Here is a 21,210-nt window from a genome sequence, read left to right as displayed (position 1 = left end):
GACTAAGCATCTCAATAAATAATACAAAGATACTATGTCAAATTCCAGTCTGAAGGAAGTATGTTGAGAATTAATTTCTCTCAGTCATAAGGTGTGTTATTGGTCACACTCCCTTCTAACGAATCCTTGTGAGCAGCGGGGAAAACAGAAGGCACTCGGGAAAGTATTCAGACCCCTTGACATTTGTCACATTTTGATACGTTACAGCCTTATTCTAAAATGGATTAAATCGTTTTCCCCCACTCAATCTACACACAATACCCCATAATGACAAAGCAAAAACTGTTTTAGAAATTTTTGCAAATGTATAAAGAAAACCCCCAGAAATACCACATTTACATAATTATTTCAGACCCTTTACTCAGTACTTCGTTGAAGCACCTTTAGCAGCGATTACAGTCTCAGGTCTTTTTGGGTATGACGCTACAAGCTTGGCACACATGTATTTGGGGAGTTTCTCCCATTCTTCTCTGCAGATCCTCTCAAGCTCTGTCAGGTTGGATGGGGAGCGTCGCTGCACAGCTATTTTCAGGTCTCTCCAGAGATGTTAGATCCAGGCCACTCAAGGACATTCAGAGACTTGTCCTGAAGCCACTCCGGCATTGTCCTGACTGTGTGCTTAGGGTCGATGTCCTGTTGGAAGGTGAACCTTCACCCCAGTCTGAGGTCCTGAGCGCTCTGGAGCAGGTTTTCTTTAAGGCTCTCTGTACTTTGCTCCGTTCAGCTTTCCCTCGATCCTGACTAGTCGCTCAGTCCCTACCGCTGAAAAACATCCCCACAGCATGATGCTGCCACCACCATGCTTCCCAGTAGGGGTGGTGCCAGGTTTCCTCCAGACGTGACGCTTGGCATTTAGGCCAAGGACTTCAATCTTGGTTTCATCAGTCCAGAGAATCTTGTTTCTCATGGTCTGAGAGTTCTTTAGGTGCATTTTTGGCAAACTCCAAGTGGGCTGTCATGTGCTTTTACTGAGGTGTGGCTTCCGTCTGGTGGAGTGCTGCATAGATGGTTGCCCTTCTGGAAGGTTCTCCCATCTCCATAGAGGAACTCTGGAGATATGTCAGAGTAACCATCGGGTTCTTGGTCACCTCCCTGACAAAGGCCTTTCTCTCCCGATTGCTCAGTTTGGCTCAGTTTGGAACTCTACAGACAATTCATTTGACCTCATGGCTGGGTTTTGGCTCTGACATGTACTGTCAACTGTGGAACCTTAAATAGACAGGTGTGTGACTTTACAAATCAAGTCCACTTTCGAGGCTCATAGCAAAGAGACTGAATTAGGGATGCACCGATATGACATCTTTGGCCGATACCGAAATCCTTGCCAAAAAAAAGAAAACGCACCGTTATCTTTTATTTTAGCGGCCTTTTAAGCATTCTAGTACAGTTAAATAGTTACACACAAACACAGAAGCAGCGGTCTAAGGAACTGCATCTCAGTGCAAGAGGCATCACTACAGTCCCTGGTTCAAAGGCTGTCATTGTAAATAAGAATTTGTTCTTAACTGACTTGCCTAGTTAAATAAAGGTTACACACACACCACACTGAACAAAAGGTTATTTTGTTGGCATTTAAGTACATTATGTCCCCCATTTACGTATGTAGAGCATGGTGGCGACACAGTAAAGAAGCTCAGACAGAATACCATCGAATCGATTGTTCACAGCCTCCGAGTACTTTTGTAAGTTTTAACCCCACGGTCTGTGTCAGCAGTATTGTTAAGCAGGCGTTTCAATGCCATGACAGAGGGTATCACATCTGCTGCAGAAGCAGTTGATTAGCTTATTTCTCAAGTGAGTTGTTCGAATGGCCCTAGACGTGTGTTCATGTTTCAAACATGTTCTCAAATGTCATTGAAATGACAGCAGCGGTATGACAACCAGCACATTCTTGAGCATGCAACAAGGCTTTCCTCAGTACGAAATCATCGACGACCCACTGTGCTGTCAGACTCGGCATGCTCATGGGGCTGACGTCGCTGGTCCAAATGTCAGTCGTGACGCCCATAGCAAGTAGCATAATGAATTACATTATCTTGGCGTTAATGGATTTCGCCTCTCAAATGACTGCTCAACTTAAACTTGTTGGAAGTTTTTCTGCTTTTGTTCTGTGTAGCGCTGTATTTTTCGTGGTGTCATTACGTCATCTACTTACGTTAAACACGTATGCACATCAGCTTTGACATCGGTGTTAAACTAGACTTTTGCACATTGCCGTTAAACTAGACATCGGGCCGATGCCAATGTTGCCATTTTTATCTAATATTGGCCGATTCCGATATGCTCACTGATATATCGCGCATCCCTAGTCTGAATACTGTTTTTTTTTTTTTATTCTTAATACATTTGCAAAAAATTCTAAAAACCTGTTTTCGCTTTGTCATTATGGGCTATTGTGTAGATTTATGAGGGAAAAAAATTATCTATGGTTGGTAACCTACAGCAAGCAGCTGTGATATCAAGCCCTTTGTCATTCTACTCCACTGCCACAAAGCGAGGAAAACGAAACCATTGGCAGCTAGAATCAGATACAGGGAGGAATAAAATCGTAACTGGGACTATAAAAAGCAGTTCTCTGGTATCGAGACACATGCAAATCAATGCTAGCTGGTTTCCTTTATTAATTTACAAAGTCAGTTAAAGACCTTTCAACTTACATAGAATTATCCTTTCCCCTACAGATGGATCTATGGAATTGTCGAGGAACAACTATGTAAATTCACCCTCACAGCTTGTTCTTGTCTCAGGTGTGCTACTAGAAGTCCTGCCCAATGAGTAGAACTGAGAACTTAGTCTGTGGAATTTATCTAACTTGGCAAGTCAGTTAAGAACAATTTTTTTTCCCCGAATAGCAGCATTGTAGAAACGAGTGCATTACAACGGAACGACTTGATTAGTGTAGTGTTGGCTGGCTACACAGTTGTCTTTGCTATCTTTGCTATCTTTGATTGTTTGATCTTAGCTAGCTACTTAGCTGGCTACATAGCCGTCTTTGTATCAAAGATAATTGTGTAGTTATTGAGGTTCGCTGAGGTTCGCTAGCCAGGTATTCTCGTCCTAACGTAATGTAACGTAACGTAACGTAGTCAACCCTGCTAGCTAGCCAACTAGCCACCGATTAGCAGCACTGTAGAAACGATTACATTACAACGGAACGACTTGATTAGTGTAGTGTTAGCTAGCTACATAGTTGTCTTTGCTATCTTTGTATCTAAGATAATTGTGTAGCTTTGAGTAATTATCGGTTAGCTAGCCAGCTATTTTCGCCTGCCGCGCTGCCGTCCTCCTACCTAGCCAACACTGCTAGCTAACACTGCTGGCTAGCCAACTTCTACCGAATAGCAGCACTGTAGAAACTTACATTACAACGGAACGACTTGATTAGCGTAGTGTTAGCTAGTTGTCTTTGCTGTCCTTGTATCCAAGATAATTGTGTAGTTTAGAGAAATTTAGAGAAATTGTCGAGGTTAACTAGCCAGCTTCACTTTCAACAACACAGCCACTGCTAGCCAGCCTACTTCACCAGCCAGCAGTACTATATCATTTTTAGTCAATAAGATCTTTTATTTTATTTTTTTGCAACGTAAGCTTAACTTTCTGAACATTCGAGACGTGTAGTCCACTTGTCATTCTAATCTCCTTTGCATTAGCGTAGCCTCTTCTGTAGCCTGTCAACTATGTGTCTGTCTATCCCTGTTCTCTCCTCTCTCCACAGACCATACAAACGCTTCACACCGCGTGGCCGCGGCCACCCTAACCTGGTGGTCCCAGCCCGCACGACCCACGTGGAGTTCCAGGTCTCCGGTAGCCTCTGGAACTGCCGATCTGCGGCCAACAAGGCAGAGCTCATCTCAGCCTATGCGTCCCTCCAGTCCCTCGACTTCTTGGCACTGACGGAAACATGGCTCACCACAGATAACACTGCTACTCCTACTGCTCTCTCTTCGTCTGCCCACGTGTTCTCGCACACCCCGAGAGCTTCTGGTCAGCGGGGTGGTGGCACCGGGATCCTCATCTCTCCCAAGTGGTCATTCTCTCTTTCTCCCCTTACCCATCGGTCTATCGCCTCCTTTGAATTCCATGCTGTCACAGTTACCAGCCCTTTCAAGCTTAACATCCTTATCATTTATCGCCCTCCAGGTTCCCTCGGAGAGTTCATCAATGAGATTGATGCCTTGATAAGCTCCTTTCCTGAGGACGGCTCACCTCTCACAGTTCTGGGTGACTTTAACCTCCCCACGTCTACCTTTGACTCATTCCTCTCTGCCTCCTTCTTTCCACTCCTCTCCTCTTTTGACCTCACCCTCTCACCTTCCCCCCCTACTCACAAGGCAGGCAATACGCTTGACCTCATCTTTACTAGATGCTGTTCTTCCACTAACCTCATTGCAACTCCCCTCCAAGTCTCCGACCACTACCTTGTATCCTTTTCCCTCTCGCTCTCATCCAACACTTCCCACACTGCCCCTACTCGGATGGTATCGCGCCGTCCCAACCTTTGCTCTCTCTCCCCCGCTACTCTCTCCTCTTCCATCCTATCATCTCTTCCCTCTGCCCAAACCTATCTCCTGATTCTGCCTCCTCAACCCTCCTCTCCTCCCTTTCTGCATCCTTTGACTCTCTATGTCCCCTATCCTCCAGGCCGGCTCGGTCCTCCCCTCCCGCTCCGTGGCTCGACGACTCATTGCGAGCTCACAGAACAGGGCTCCGGGCAGCCGAGCGGAAATGGAGGAAAACTCGCCTCCCTGCGGACCTGGCATCCTTTCACTCCCTCCTCTCTACATTTTCCTCTTCTGTCTCTGCTGCTAAAGCCACTTTCTACCACTCTAAATTCCAAGCATCTGCCTCTAACCCTAGGAAGCTCTTTGCCACCTTCTCCTCCCTCCTGAATCCTCCTCCCCCTCCCCCCCCCCTCCCTCTCTGCAGACGACTTCGTCAACCATTTTGAAAAGAAGGTCGACGACATCCGATCCTCGTTTGCTAAGTCAAACGCCACCGCTGGTTCTGCTCACACTGCCCTACCCTGTGCTCTGACCTCTTTCTCCCCTCTCTCTCCAGATGAAATCTCGCGTCTTGTGACGGCCGGCCGCCCAACAACCTGCCCGCTTGACCCTATCCCCTCCTCTCTTCTCCAGACCATTTCCGGAGACCTTCTCCCTTACCTCACCTCGCTCATCAACTCATCCTTGACCGCTGGCTACGTCCCTTCCGTCTTCAAGAGAGCGAGAGTTGCACCCCTTCTGAAAAAACCTACACTCGATCCCTCCGATGTCAACAACTACAGACCAGTATCCCTTCTTTCTTTTCTCTCCAAAACTCTTGAACGTGCCGTCCTTGGCCAGCTCTCCTGCTATCTCTCTCAGAATGACCTTCTTGATCCAAATCAGTCAGGTTTCAAGACTAGTCACTCAACTGAGACTGCTCTTCTCTGTATCACGGAGGCGCTCCGCACTGCTAAAGCTAACTCTCTCTCCTCTGCTCTCATCCTTCTAGACCTATCGGCTGCCTTCGATACTGTGAACCATCAGATCCTCCTCTCCACCCTCTCCGAGTTGGGCATCTCCGGCGCGGCCCACGCTTGGATTGCGTCCTACCTGACAGGTCGCTCCTACCAGGTGGCGTGGCGAGAATCTGTCTCCTCACCACGCGCTCTCACCACTGGTGTCCCCCAGGGCTCTGTTCTAGGCCCTCTCCTATTCTCGCTATACACCAAGTCACTTGGCTCTGTCATAACCTCACATGGTCTCTCCTATCATTGCTATGCAGACGACACACAATTAATCTTCTCCTTTCCCCCTTCTGATGACCAGGTGGCGAATCGCATCTCTGCATGTCTGGCAGACATATCAGTGTGGATGACGGATCACCACCTCAAGCTGAACCTCGGCAAGACGGAGCTGCTCTTCCTCCCGGGGAAGGACTGCCCGTTCCATGATCTCGCCATCACGGTTGACAACTCCATTGTGTCCTCCTCCCAGAGCGCTAAGAACCTTGGCGTGATCCTGGACAACACCCTGTCGTTCTCAACTAACATCAAGGCGGTGGCCCGTTCCTGTAGGTTCATGCTCTACAACATCCGCAGAGTACGACCCTGCCTCACACAGGAAGCGGCGCAGGTCCTAATCCAGGCACTTGTCATCTCCCGTCTGGATTACTGCAACTCGCTGTTGGCTGGGCTCCCTGCCTGTGCCATTAAACCCCTACAACTCATCCAGAACGCCGCAGCCCGTCTGGTGTTCAACCTTCCCAAGTTCTCTCACGTCACCCCGCTCCTCCGCTCTCTCCACTGGCTTCCAGTTGAAGCTCGCATCCGCTACAAGACCATGGTGCTTGCCTACGGAGCTGTGAGGGGAACGGCACCTCAGTATCTTCAGGCTCTGATCAGGCCCTACACCCAAACAAGGGCACTGCGTTCATCCACCTCTGGCCTGCTCGCCTCCCTACCACTGAGGAAGTACAGTTCCCGCTCAGCCCAGTCAAAACTGTTCGCTGCTCTGGCACCCCAATGGTGGAACAAACTCCCTCACGACGCCAGGACAGCGGAGTCAATCACCACCTTCCGGAGACACCTGAAACCCCACCTCTTCAAGGAATACCTAGGATAGGATAAAGCAATCCTTCTGCCCCCCCCCCCCCCCCTAAAAGATTTAGATGCACTATTGTAAAGTGGCTGTTCCACTGGATGTCATAAGGTGAATGCACCAATTTGTAAGTCGCTCTGGATAAGAGCGTCTGCTAAATGACTTAAATGTAAATGTAAATTGTTATTTACAATGATGGCCTACGAACTGCCTTGTTCAGGGGCAGAAAGACAGATTTTTACCTTGTCAGCTCAGGGATTCGATTCACCAACCTTTCAGTTACTGGCCCAATGCTCTAACCACTAGGCTACCTGCCTCCCTAATAAGCAAGCATCAATGGAGAAGTTTATATTAAAGACAATCTAACAAATAAACTACCATACTGAAAGTAATGACTCGGCCCACCTGGCAGCAAAGTTCATTCAGCAGCTGACAATTTCATGATTGTCGTCATCAGTGACTTTATAGCCAGTTGTTTTACCAAACTTCATTCAAGGTTCCTTATGGCTAAAAAGGCAATTGGTTATACAAGATAACATGTTTTTGCAAACCATCTCGAGTTCCACGAAGGTTTGCCACTTCGAGTTAGACTGCAAAATTCTAAAAGGTGTTCAAAGAGTAAATATATATATTTTTTTTTTAAACACCAGACATTGACGGTAGTCTACTTTAACGTTATCTGTCCACGCACCAAAGGTTGAAAACAATGTATTGGAAAGTATGCAATATAATTTCGCGCCAATTCTCGACATTCACTACATGCTTCGTTACCTACCCTGCATGCTGGCAAAAGCAAAACAAAAGGCTTGAAAAATGTAAACATTGCGGCAGTAAACCCAAGTGATTCGAGAATTTGTTACAGTGGCTTACCTCTTCCATTTCTTGAATAATTGTGTTAAATTTGTCATCATCTTCAAGCATTTCGTTGAGCTGCGTCATCGAGTAGGAGCTAAACTTGTTCCAAAAACCAGACATTTCTGTCACATCTGTTTTAAGATTATTTCTTCCCCTCAGATCCCCTTCGTTGAAGCACCTTCACCCTCACGCGCTCCGAAGAATAAACAGCTTGGCTGAAAAAACGAGAAAGCTACGGACTGTAACCGGAAGCTGTGTGTCTCTGGCACAGGATTGGAGGTGGGGATATATGACGTCATACTGAATGTAATACAGTCGAAGAGGCCTCTGCTACGATAAAACCAACAGGCAGCAACAAACAACATGTTTTCAGTAGCCTAGTTGTAGCCATGTCTTTGTTAATTCAGTACATTCACTTTTACTTGTGCAAAATCAAGTATTGGACAGCATCCACATGAAATCTAATCTATTCAGCAATGATAGTGTCATATAGTTTCAAGACATTGCACTTCCCATTGATTTGCATAGAATATATACAGTCTGCACATTCTCATCCAGTGAAGGCACCTCTCTGTCCTGTATACAGTATATGTTTACAAATTAACCAGATACAGATAGGCCTAGATGTACACAGAGATAACTTTACCATTTCCACCTAATATTGCAATTAGAAATAGAGTATCACAATACTATTATTGTTTTGTACATCATACAATCAATGATATTAACGATATTCATACACTGAACAAAAATATAAATGCAACATACAACAATTTCAAAGAGTTACATATCATATAAGGAAATCATTCAATTCAAATATATTCATTAGGCCCTAATCTATGGACTGAAATTAATTAATTAGGCCCTAATCTACGGATTTCACATGACTGGGACAGATCTGCATCTGTTGTTCACAGATACGTTTCTGGTGTGACCCCCATTTGCCTCATGCAGCGCGACATATCTCCTTCACATAGAGTGAAGGCTGTTGATTGTGGCCTGGTGAATGTTGTCCCACTCCTCTTTAATGGCTGTGTGAAGTTGCTGGATAATGGCGGGAACTGGAGCATGCTGCCGTACAAGTCAATCCAGAGCATCCCAAACAAGCTCAATGGGTGACATGTCTGGTGAGTATGCAAGCCATGGAAGAACTGAGACATTTTCAGCTTCCAGGAATTGTGTACAGATCCTTGTGACATGGGGCCGTGCATTATCATGCTGAAACATGAGGTGATGGCGTGGATGAATAGCACAACAATGGGCCTCAGGTTCTCATCACGGTATCTCTGTGCATCCAAATTGCCATCGATAAAATGCAATTGTGTTCGTTGTCCATAGCTTATGCTTGCCCATACCATAACCCCACCACCACCATGAGGCACTACAATGTTGACAACAGCAAACCGCTCGCCAACACGACACCATACACGCTGTCTGCCATCTGGCCGGTACAGTTGAAACCTGGATTCATCTGTGAAGAGAACACGTCTCCAGCGTGCCAGTGGCCATCGAAGGTGAGCATTTGCCCACTGAAGACCATTACGATGCCTAACTGCCATCAGGTCAAGACCCTGGTGAAGATGATGACAACAACAGACAGTTTGTGCAGAAATGATTTGGTTGTGCAAACCCAGTTTCATCAGCTGTCCGGATGGCTGGTCTCAGACAATCCTGCCAATGAAGAAACCAGATGTGGATGTCCTGGGCTGGGGTGGTTACACGTGGTCTGCGGTTTAGGCCGTTTGGCTGTACTGCCACATTCTCCAAAACGACATTGGAGGCGGCTTATCGTTGAGAAATGAACATTCAATTCTCTGACAACTTCTCTGGTGGACATTCCTGCACACTCCATCAAAACCTGAGACATCTGTGGCATTGGGTTGTGTGACAAAACTGCACATTTGTGGCCTTTTATTGTCCCCAGCACAAGGTGCACCTGTGTAATGAGCATGCTGTTTAATCAGGTGCATGGATTATTTTGGCAAAGGAAAAATGCTCCCTAACAGGGATGTAAACACATTTTAAAATAAATTTGCTTATTGTGTGTATAGGAAAATGTCTTGGATAATTTATTTCAGCTCATGAAACATGGGGCCAACACTTTACATGTTGTGTTTATATTTTTGTTCAGTGTAATATCACCACTGGGATTAAGTAATTAGAGTGTTGCTCATTCATGTCCAGAAGAGCTGGTCAAATGACAAACAAAATGTATACTCTTATTGATTATTCAATAACAATTATTCAAGGTTTTGAACACTGTAAAATAGACTTGAGTTGAATCTATTCAACCTAATGTGCAAATAAAACATCAAGGGTAATGTAATGCCTTGGTTTCGAGGCACTGCTCAGTCAATTAATGCCCAAAAGTGCCAGTCAGTCAGTGTTGGCTACCAATAAAGCCCTAGAACCTCTCTCAGTAGCATGGTGTTCATATTCTGACTCGCTGGCACTGCTGCTATCATGTCCGCACTGCCTCTGCTGACTACCACCCTCAGATGTCCACCTCTGGAGGGTTAAGAACCTCTGCACCCGTCTCGATTCCCAGGACCTGCCTCTGTACCAGCTTGCAGTAGAGCCCCCCCTTGGCCATCAGTTGGCTGTGTGGTCCCTGCTCCACCACACAGCCACGGTTGATGACTATGATGTTGTCTGCCCTCTCCACTGTGCTGAGGCGGTGGGCGATCACCAGCACTGTGTGCTGACGCATGATGTTGTTCAGAGCCTGCTGAACCTGGGGAGAGAGAACAGAGAGTAGATCCTAAGCTACACTAAAAGTCAAATATGAGATAGCATTCAGAAAACGAGATAAAGTGCCATCAAATTAGAGACAACCGATAAAGAGACTATGTCCAAGATTAAATAATAATACTGACCTTTTTAAGCCAGCATAGTTACAATGCAGAGAGTTTGGTTATACTAAAAAGGATTATCCAGGGTTAATAGTATCTAGTATAGTTGAAGACTTGATCTGATTAAAGACGGAGAGCAGAGAGGACACCAGCAGCTGAGAGTTATTATAATAACATTAGACTGCATTTAATGAACTAGGTTATTGTCATGAAACTTGAGGAGCTGCATATTACAGAATATACACGCTTCCTCTCTAAATCCATACTGTATCTTTATCTATAATTCACGACTTGATCTGATTAAACCCAGATCACAGTCACAGAACACTGATTTAGCCTGTCTCCTTACAACATGTTCGCTCTCTGCATCCAGTGCACTGGTGGCCTCGTCCAGGATGAGAACATGTGGGTTGCGGATGAGTGCCCGTGCGATGGCCACCCGCTGCTTCTGCCCCCCAGACAACTGGGTGCCCTTCTCACCCACTCCTAAGAGAGGAACGAGGAACAATTTCATTGCGTTCGAGATCTTAAAATAGAAATGCAAAATCATATGCAAATAGTGAGGAGAGGCTATTATTTTGTGTTACACAAAACATTATTTGGCCAATGTTCATACAGTATGTTGCAGTAAACATAAAATGTTGCAGTTTTTAGTTTGCTATTTTTTCAGATTCACTACTAGGACCCCTGGGGGTACTTGGCTTATCCACAAGGGGTGCTTGAAAAGACTCAGGAGACCATAGGCTTACTGGTAAAATGCACATGGGGGGGTACTTCAGATGTACTCTGGACAGATCAAAATTCAGATAATGGTACAGTAACCAAAAAAGTTTGCGAACCATTAGTTTAGGCAATAGCATTAATGTCACCTGTGTTATAGCCGTTGGTTAGACCGGTGATGAAGTCGTGTGCATTTGCCTCGGTGGCAGCCTGCACCACAGCCTCCATAGGGATGTCAGTCAGTCCATAGGTTATGTTCTGCTCTACAGAACGGGCGAACAGGACAGGCTCCTGGCCCACTAGTGCTACCTGCAACAACAACACAGAGACAGGCTCAGTCTTTTTGCACGGGGATCTTTACCAGTCTTCATCTTAAAATGAATATTGATGCCCTCTGGTGGTTGAAAGGAATAAGCTATCTAGCACGAGACAGAATATTTAGATTTCATGGCAAACTTCTCAGGTAAACAGTGATTGTGATTTAACGCAGAGGCTTAGTTGTACACATTGTAAACAAGGAGTTAAAATGCCAGAGGAGCAATGCAGAGCACTGACCCGCGAGTGGAGGAAGCCATGCTGGTAGGTGTGCACCGGCCGGCCGTCCAGAAGCACCTGGCCTTGTTGTGGGGCGTAGAAGTTCTCTAAGAGACCCACACAAGAGCTCTTTCCACTGCCAGATGGTCCTACCAAGGCTGTCACCTCTCCAGGCCGCAACGTGAAGGATACACTCTGGAGAAGAAGAAGAAGATTAAGAAAAATGTAAAAACCCATTTCGCTGATATTTTTTAATCTAAAGTGACTTAGTCGTGCGTTCATACATTTTTTACATATGGTTGGTCCTGGGAATCAAACCCACTATCCTGGCATTGCAAGAGCCATGCTCTACCAACTGAGCTACAGAGGACCACCAAGAAGAAGAAAACAAACTATCTGTTCATATATACCCAACCATAGGCATACATATATCATTAATATAAGTTTAGACATGATAAAAAGCACTGTTGGAAACTGACTAATTGACCTGAGCACGTTTTAGTATGTTTATAATCATAAAAGTAGCCTAGCAATAGTGATTAGCGTGTTATGGGTTAGATGGAATGATCTATGTGCAGTTGTATTTTGCTAGAGGTAAAGTTCAAAGGAGGCCTGTCTTTGAAACAAAAAGTTTCCATAAGGGTGAGATAGGAGCCATACGTTAGATCTAATAGATTGTAAACTACTGCCCTATAACACTGTCTTATAGTTTTACTGTTTTATATCATTGTATCCTCTCAATATGTTTTGCGTCCCTATATTATGAATAGATTGCTTATTCACAGAAATAGCTCTTTGTGTATGAGGATAATTATCTATCGGACTGCGGCAGGCTGCAAGAATATGCACTCCCTAAACTTAAGGGTTCTCCTGACTGATAAGAAGACCGTGAGATGCGTGGAGGTGTACCAAAGGTTCCAGATTTGAGCTGGTACGATAGCACCACCTGCCTAGCCACAGAGATGAATTGTTCCTACACACAGAAGGGGGGTCTGTTTGGAAAGGGGGGTGAGGTTGAGGCCTAGTTGGAGGTCATAAAAATATGTGCTTGTGACTTCATATCTTGTCTTTGCAGCTGTATGACCCAGTGTGCCGAATAAATCTAGCATGAGCTTTTTTCGGAATACGACTGGAATTTGTACCAGAACTTAGAACCTAACAGTTCCGACATTGATCAATACAGTAGCGTTCTTGTATGATTGATAGTGTACTGGCTGGCTTTGCTGCATGGGGATGATATAAAAGCTTTCTACTGGCATGAAACGATACAGAATTGCCTGACAACATTGTTTCTGTCTATAGCTCCACTCATCAGTCTAGCTTTGAGCCCAAACCTAATGGTCAGCTGACACATACCTTTAGAATGTCTGTTTTGGGCCGTGTTGGGTAGGAAAACGTAACATCTTTAAACTCGACCAGTCCTTTGCAGGTGTCGGGGACCTCTTTCCCATCATGTTGGTGTTTGGGCTCCCTGTCGATATACTCAAACACCTTCTCAGCTGCTCCCACTCCCTGCATGAGACCTGTGTAGACCGATGCTATGCTCTGTAACACAAGTTATTCAAGACAGGGGACAAGGATAATACAATTAGCTTGGTAGCTGTCTTACTTATGGTAATATAAGGTGGTTAGAGGGATAGGTTGTGATTGTCATGTATACAGTTAGAGATGTATATGAATGAGACATATGAGAAATACCTCCAGGCACTCTCCCAGCTCCAACTCATATATGACGAAAGATATCAGGGTCCCACCACTCATCTGCTCAGTAATGACCAGGTGACCGCCGTAGAAGAGGATTGCCACTTGAAGAGCAAGTTCTGAGATCTGGAGCAACGAGAAACACATTTGAATGTGCCCAACGACCAAGGTGAAGCGAGCAGATACACTGGATGCAATAAAAAAACACACGACACGAAACACGAGGGAGCTCCTTAACATTCAGTCCTCATCTGAGCTGTCTTTTATTTTTTTCACTTGTATTTAACCAGCCAAGTCAGTTAAGAACAAATTCTTCATTCTTATGTACGTTGACGGTCTTACAGACGGTAGCTGCTGAACACGGTAATACCTACACAACTGGACCACATGTAGAGGGCGTAGGCCAACGCTTGCTTCTTGTTCAGTTGAAACATGACATGCAGCCTGCTGTAGTAGGAATCAGCCTCCTGTTCCTCATTGGCAAAGCTGCGTACCGTCTTCATGGATGAAACAGTTTCCTCGGCCACCTGGTTAGCCTGAGCCAGGGCAGTCTGGACCTCTTTGGTCAATCTCTGATGATGAGAACCGTGGAAAGTTGAACAAGTAAAAGTGCAAACTAAATACTGTATGAATGAAGCTTTTAATAAACAAGTATTAAAATCTATTACAATTTAATACATGGGTTGGGGTGAAGTGTGTATGTGTGTACGTGTGTGCGTGAGAGCTTGTGCATGTGTAGGTGTGCATGCTTGTGTGTGTGTATACAAGCAGCAGAGTGAATACCTTGTAGTACTCCCCATACACATTGGAGATGACTGCGATGAAGGGGAAACCCATGATGGTGACCAGAGTCAGCTTCCAGGACATCCCGAACATGAAGATGAAGAACCCTATGCCCTTAACCATACTCCTCAGGAACATGTTGACGTTTTGAGAGATCAGGTCACTCACTTGAGTAGTGTCAGAGGTCAGGCGAGAGGTGATGTCACCTGCAGGACAAACATTTTTGTTGTTGTATTTTTTCCAAACTATTTCTGAATTATTTTCCTTATTTAATGACAGGATAGGAGCAGAATTATGAAGGCAGAGTAGAGGGAGAAATGTGTAGGGCTTTTAAACTTAAATCCGTTTAACCAAATTTCTATCAGCATGTTATAAATGTGCAACCCGAGGGAAAAAAACTCTGGACCACCTTTACTCCACACACAGGGACGCATACAAAGCACTCCCTCACCCTCCATTTGGCAAATCTGACCATAATTCTATCCTCCTGATTCCTGCTTACAAGCAAAAATGAAAGCAGGAAGCATCAGTGACTCGATCAATAAAAAAGTGGTCAGATGAAGCAGATGCTAAGCTACAGGACTGTTTTGCTAGCACAGACTAGAATATGTTCCGGGGTTCCTCCGATGGCATTGAGGAGTACACCATATCAGTCATTGGCTTCATCAATAAGTGCATCGATGACGTCGTCCCCACAGTGACTGTATGCACATACCCCAACCAGAAGCCATGGATTACAGGCAACATTCGCACTGAGCTAAAGGCTAGAGCTGCCGCATTCAAGGAGCGGGACTCTAATCCGGAAACTTATAAGAAATCCCGCTATGCCCTCTGACGAACCATCAAACAGGCAAAGCATCAATACAGGACTAAGATTGAATTGTCCTACACTGGCTCTGACGCTAGTCGGATGTGGCAAGGCTTGCAAACCATTACAGACTACAAAGGGAAGCACAACCGAGAGCTGACCAGTGACAGGAGCCTACCAGACGAGCAAAACAACTTCTATGATCGCTTCGAGGCAAATAACACTGAAACAGCTGTTCTGGAAGACTGTGTGATCACGCTCTCCGCAGCTGATGTGAGTAAGACGTTTAAACAGGTCAACATTCACAAGGCCGCAGGGCCAGATGGATTACCAGGACATGTACTGCGAGTATGCGCTGACCAACTGGTGTCTTCACTAACAGTGTCTTCACTAACATTTTCAACCTCTCCCTGTCAGAGTCTATAATACCAACATGTTTTAAGCAGACCACCATAGGGTCTGTGCCCAAGAACACTAAGGTGACCTGCCTAAATGACTACTGGCCCATTGCACTCACGTCTGTAGCCATGAAGTGCTTTCGAAAGGCTGGTCATGGCTCACATCAACACCATTATCCCAGAAACCCTAGACCCACTCCAATTTGCATACCGCCCCAACAGAGCCACAGATTATGCAATTTATATTGCACTCCACATTGCCCTTTCCCACCTAGACAAAAGGAACACCTATGTGAGAATGCTATTCATTGACTACAGCTCAGCATTCAACACCATAGTGCCCTCAAATCTCATCAATAAGCTAAGGACCCTGGGACTAAACACCTCCCTCTGCAATTGGATCCTGGACTTTCTGACAGGCTGCCCCAGGTGGTAAGGGTAGGTAACAATACATCCGCCATGCTGATCCTCAACACAGTGGCCACTCAGGGATGCGTGCTCAGTCCCCTCCTGTACTCCCTATTCACCCACGACTGCGCGGCCGGGCATGACTCCAACACCTTTATTAAGTTTGCAGATGACACTATAGAGGGTAGTGCGAACGGCCCAGTACATCACTGGGGCCAAGCTTCCTGCCATCCAGGACCTCTATACCAGGCGGTGTCAGAGGAAGGCTCTAAAAATTGTTAAAGACTTCAGCCACCCTAGTCATAGACTGTTCTCTCTGCTACCACATGGCAAGCGGTACCGGAGCACCAAGTCTAGGTCCAAGCGGCTTTTAAACAGCTTCTACCCCCAAGCCATAAGACTCCTGAACATCTAATCAAATGGCTACCAAGGCTACTTGCATTGTCCACCCCCCTCCCCCCCCCCCCCCCTCTTTTACACCGCTGTACTCTCTGTTGTTATCATCTATGCATAGTCACAATAATAACTCTACCTACATGTACATATTACCTCAACTAACCGGTGCCCCCGCACATTGACTCTGTACCAGTACCCCCCTGTATATAGTCTCGCTATTGTTATTTTACAGCTGCTCTGTAATTACTTGTTACATTTATTTCTTATTCTTATCCATATTTTGTTTAACTGAGTTGTTGGTTAGGGACTCGTAAGTAAACATTTCACTGTAAGGTCTATCTATACATGTTGTTTTCGGCGCATGTGACTAATAACATTTGATTTGATTGATTTGATTTAATCAGAGGAACAAGGGAAAAGCATGAAGGGAAGGAATAAAGAGAAATCTTGAGAGCTCACCTGTGTGGTTAGAGTCAAAGAAGCCCACCTCCTGACGCATCAGAGATCTGAAGAGAAGATTCCGCAGGCGAAGATTCAGTCTGGCAAAGGTTAGATTAAAGAGGCCACCTCGTACTCCAATAGCTATAGAGCTAAGGAGAGACGCAAGAAATGAAACGCAGTCAGAGATACATTACACGCCACAAACACACAAGATCAATGTATATATTGTAGAATCAATAATAGATATACAGAATGTGCAAGACATCAAAGAAGACATGGCACACAACAAGGACAACCAGTTAACAAAACACACGTCTTGTGATCTCTGTTCACTTCAGCATGGCTTACCTGACTAAGGCCAACACTGTGAGAGTGATCAGGGGCTTGGTGAAGTACTCCATACTCTTGTGAATAACAATGCCATCTATAGCCTGCCCAGTGTAGTAGGGGATGAAGGCCTCACCTATAAAGTGGATAACATAGTACCATTAAATGTTATGAAAAATAATAAGCACAATTGTGTAAAATATAAATACAGTTAAATGTATAGATATATTTTGATTTGTCTGTAATGAAAGGAAATGAGTAGGGTAGAGTATTTTTTAATTGAACCTTTATTTAACTAGGTAAGTCAGTTAAGAACAAATTCTTATTTACAATAACGGCCTACACGGGCCCGGACGACGCTGGGCAAATTGTGATACAGCCTGGATTCAAACCAGGGACTGTAGTGATGCCTCTTGCACTGAGATGCAGTATGCAGTGCCTTAGACTGCTGTGCCACTCAGGAAACCCATCATGCTTTATTCATGGTACATGAGTCATTAATGTAATTTGTCACTCTTATAATTAAGCAATAAGGCCCGAGGGGGTGTGGTATATGGCCAATATACCATAACTAAGGGCTGTTCTTATCCGCCTGGACACAGCCCTTTAGCCGTGGTATATTGGCCATATATCACAAACCCCTGAGGTGCCTTATTGCTATTATTAACTGGTTACCAACATAATTAGGGCAGTAAAAATTAATGTTTTGTCATACCTGTGGTATACGGTCTGATTTACAACGTCTATCAGCCAATCAGCATTCAGGGCTCGACTCACCCAGTTTATAATGAGTAGTAGAGCAACCTTGCAACCCTGAATGCAATACCATGCTGCTATGAGTTCAGTAATAAAGTCTTAAATACAAACGCATGGGATCCAAACAGAACTTCAAAGAGGCTGGTTATGTTTCTTTATTACACATCTTCTGTGTAACTATCTCATGCAACACTGTGTAATATGCCAGCCTCACAATGGTGATGATCTCTACATTAATCAACTTGACTTGTCATCTGTTGGGCCCACGAGTTCTTCCTGACCATGGCCAGGCCAAATAACTGATGTGACCTGACCAGGGAAATCCTCAGTTCCCTAGTTATAGTCTGTAACTAGAGCCCTGAGTTGTTCCTGGTCAGGTCATGTGTTCAGGAAAAGCGCAGGGCCCTAGTCGTCTGTGCATTGTAATTAAACAAGTTGCCACTTACACACAGCAGAGATGAGGAGGAAGAAGAAGGCTACAGAGAGCAGCCCAGCGTATTTACTGCAGTAGGACAGCAGACGCCCCAGTGTGGCCCCTGAGTTCTTCTGGTCCTCTGTTCCTTTCCTGCTCGCCCTACTCCTCTTCTTCCCCCCATGCTTCTGCTGCTCTTCCACCTCCTCAGTGCCATTCTCTCCTGCTGCCTCCACTAGCCTCTCAGTCTCCTCACAGACACTTCCTCCACCATCTCCCTCTCCGTCAGTCACAGTGTTTGGAGACCTTCCCAGGAGCCTCCAGAGGAGCACGGTCCCCAGCACTGACACACAGGTCCAGGAAAACAGACTGAGGAACCAGGGTTGGTGCGCCAGATCGCCCTGCTCCGAGAGCATCAGGAGCTTAGCTAAGGCGTAGGTGCTGATGGTCAGGCAGATTAGGAGAGTCAGGGTCCCCAGGGCAGAGACCCTGCATGGGCCGTCCACTCTGTTCCATAACACCCCTATGGAGGCCCCAAGCAGAAGGCAGACTCTGACCAGCATAGTCCCCCAGAGGTCCAGGACGGAGTGGAGAATGTCAAAGTTCTGCACATCCTCTGTGAATATTGCAGTCTGGCAACCATGTAAGTAGAGGACAGTGGTAACAATAACATCCACCAGGATAAATAACAAGATACAGCTCACCACTCCTATGACCTCCATTCCGTTTCAGTCTATGCGTGGAGAGATAGTGTCCTGTGAAGAATTAACAAGTCTGGGGAGAAACAAGAATACAAAAAACTAAAACTGTAGCCTATTGTTTTGTTTTAATATTGTTGCTATTACAATACATTTATAGGCTATTACAATTATTTGATGTTTTTTTTTTCTTCGAACAAGTGTTTTGAATTCAACCCAAATGGAAGTTCACCAAACTACACTGAACAAAAATATTAATGCAACATGTAAAGTGTTGGTCCCATGTTTCATATGCTGAAATAAAAATCCTATTAATGTTCCATACGCACAAGAAGCTCATTTCTCTCAAATTTGGCGCACAAATTTGTTTACATCCCTGTTAGTGAGCATTTCTCATTTGCCAAGATAATCCATCCATCTGATAGGGCAGTTAACCCACTGGCTGTCATTGAAATTAAGAATTTGTTCTTAACTGACCTGCCTAGCTAAATAAAGATTTTAAAAAATATCAAGAAGCTGATTAAACAGCATGATCATTACACAGGTGCACCTTGTGCTGGGGACAATAAAATGCCACTCTAAAATTTGCAGTTTTGTCACATGCCACAGATGTCTCAAGGTTTGAGGGAGCATGCAATTGGCATGCTGACTGCAAGAATGTCCACCAGAGCTGTTGCCAGATAATTTAATGTTAATTTCTCTACCATAAGCCACCTCCTATGTGAATTGTGCAGTATGCCCAACCTGCCTCACACCCACAGACCACATGTATGGCATCATGTGGCTTATGGTTTGCTGATGTCAACATTGTGAACAGAGTGCCTCATGGTGGCAGTGGGGTTATGGAATGGGCAGGGATAAACTACAGACAACGAACACAATTGCACTTTATCGAGGACAATTTGACTGCACAGAAATACCGTGACTAAATCCTTAGGCCCATAGTGAGGCCCATTCTTTTAAAGGTATCTGTGGCCGACAGATGCATATCTGTATTGACAGGTATGTGCAATCCCCAGATAAGGGCCTAATGAATGTATTAAAATTGACGGATGTCATCATATGAACTGTAACTCAGTAAAATCTTTGAAATTGTTGCATGTTGCGTTTATATTTTGTTCAGTATAAATGCCTTCCGTGATCAATGATCACAAATGCACCCGTGACATCAGGTTTCGACAAGGTTACTGTATCACATTGACCTACCGTGCGGCGCTCTTATCTCCTCTCGGATATTCGATCACTTTACAGCTTTCCTTGATACAGTCATTTATTATATTTTAGGCGACATGGCCGTCTCGCCACTCTGTCGCATTCTGAGTTCATATCGGTTTGCACTTGAGCTGCACTGGTGATCCATTATGCAATGTGTATGGAAACCGGTAATATAAATGGTGTGCGAGGCTCCTCCTACAAGATCATCCCAGGACGGAACTGGCGGGGCAATCCAGAGAGCCAGTATTTCGGAGTCCTTCTAACACGGTGCTCCCTGCGCTAAATCACGTGAGTCTCGTCAACAGGACTAAATAGCCAGAGCCATACAGTGTATTATTATGAGGTTTATTCAAAGGGTCTCAGAGATTGTGTGTGTGTTTTGTATGTACGACAGAGATCATTTGGAAAAACATAGGAGAACTGTTGCATTTATTTATTACAATGTGCATTAAGTGATTCATAACTTCCATGTGAAAGTCATATTTATCACTTTAGGGGTACTGAGTCTGTTAACAAGACTTTGTTGTGTGGTGATGTCCCTATTCAAAGATTATTCAGTAGAATGTGGGGCCTATGGGGAATTTTGATCCATGCACAGCAATAAACTTTTAAGCCATCATTTGATATGGACCCAAACCAATGAATAACGTTTCTTCCCTAAAGCATGTAGCAGAGCCGAAATTCAAAGTATTCATGAATGACTGATTGTGGATATGAGGTATCCCAAGTGTGGGCCCCCCAAAAAAACTGATGCTGGCTCCAAGTGCACTGCTCCATGACATCAATGCGACCTCATATCCGATTTTGAACAGAGGTGGAGATCCAGGTGTATTCTACATTATCTAGTGTAAAAGTATTCATTTCGTTCACCTCTTGCTGAAAACAAATTGGCCTTTAGCACCTACAGGCATCACAATAGCAATGACAAGACCACAAATCCATCAGGCACTGCTAGAGAGATCCTATGTATTTGGACACGTGACCAACCCAATAATTCATTAAAAAAAAATATCAGGATTCTTGATGTTGGTGCCTCTATGTTTACCAATCTTCTCTCGGAGGTGAAGCTGCTTAGCTATGTGGACATAATGTCTCCATCGCAGCACTGAAGCGAGCCAAATAGTTGAGCCATCAATACAGTCACTGTATAAGTCTCAATTCTGTACCCTGTATACCATAACCCCAGCATAGCAGGCCTCAATGAACATCAGAAACCAGGGGGTACTCCAAGTCACTCTTTTTGTCATCAGAGCAGCTCTGCTTAGTGGCGAGGACTGTTTCTACAGGGAAAGACAAGTAAATGCTCGGTTTCAGTTTCTTCTGGA

The 21,210-nt window shown here is 44.9% G+C and overlaps 2 protein-coding genes across 2 annotated transcripts in view; both read right to left on the bottom strand.

Moving 5' to 3' along the window:
- Window positions 1-7,715, bottom strand: part of LOC129853756 (vacuolar protein sorting-associated protein 37B-like) — a 37,301-nt gene extending 29,586 nt beyond the window's left edge. The window contains exon 1 of the mRNA XM_055920122.1: window positions 7,452-7,715. Coding sequence (XP_055776097.1) covers window positions 7,452-7,556 — 105 coding nt within the window. The 5' untranslated portion in view covers window positions 7,557-7,715. The remainder of the gene's footprint in view (window positions 1-7,451) is intronic.
- An 87-nt stretch (window positions 7,716-7,802) lies between these two features.
- Window positions 7,803-20,135, bottom strand: abcb9 (ATP-binding cassette, sub-family B (MDR/TAP), member 9). Its single transcript, XM_055920119.1, has 12 exons — window positions 19,877-20,135; window positions 18,007-18,746; window positions 16,826-16,940; window positions 16,496-16,626; window positions 14,027-14,232; window positions 13,618-13,815; window positions 13,241-13,369; window positions 12,899-13,087; window positions 11,564-11,737; window positions 11,158-11,317; window positions 10,638-10,774; window positions 7,803-10,170 (listed from the first exon to the last, which is right to left on the bottom strand). The coding sequence occupies exons 2-12, from the start codon at window positions 18,692-18,694 to the stop codon at window positions 9,931-9,933; spliced, it is 2,367 nt and encodes a 788-aa protein (XP_055776094.1). The 5' UTR covers window positions 18,695-18,746; window positions 19,877-20,135; the 3' UTR covers window positions 7,803-9,930.
- Between the last annotated feature and the right edge of the window lie 1,075 nt (window positions 20,136-21,210).

Source organism: Salvelinus fontinalis, chromosome 4 (genome assembly GCF_029448725.1).
Source record: "Salvelinus fontinalis isolate EN_2023a chromosome 4, ASM2944872v1, whole genome shotgun sequence".
NCBI lineage: Eukaryota > Metazoa > Chordata > Actinopteri > Salmoniformes > Salmonidae > Salvelinus > Salvelinus fontinalis.
This window is presented reverse-complemented; position numbering and strand designations above follow the sequence as displayed.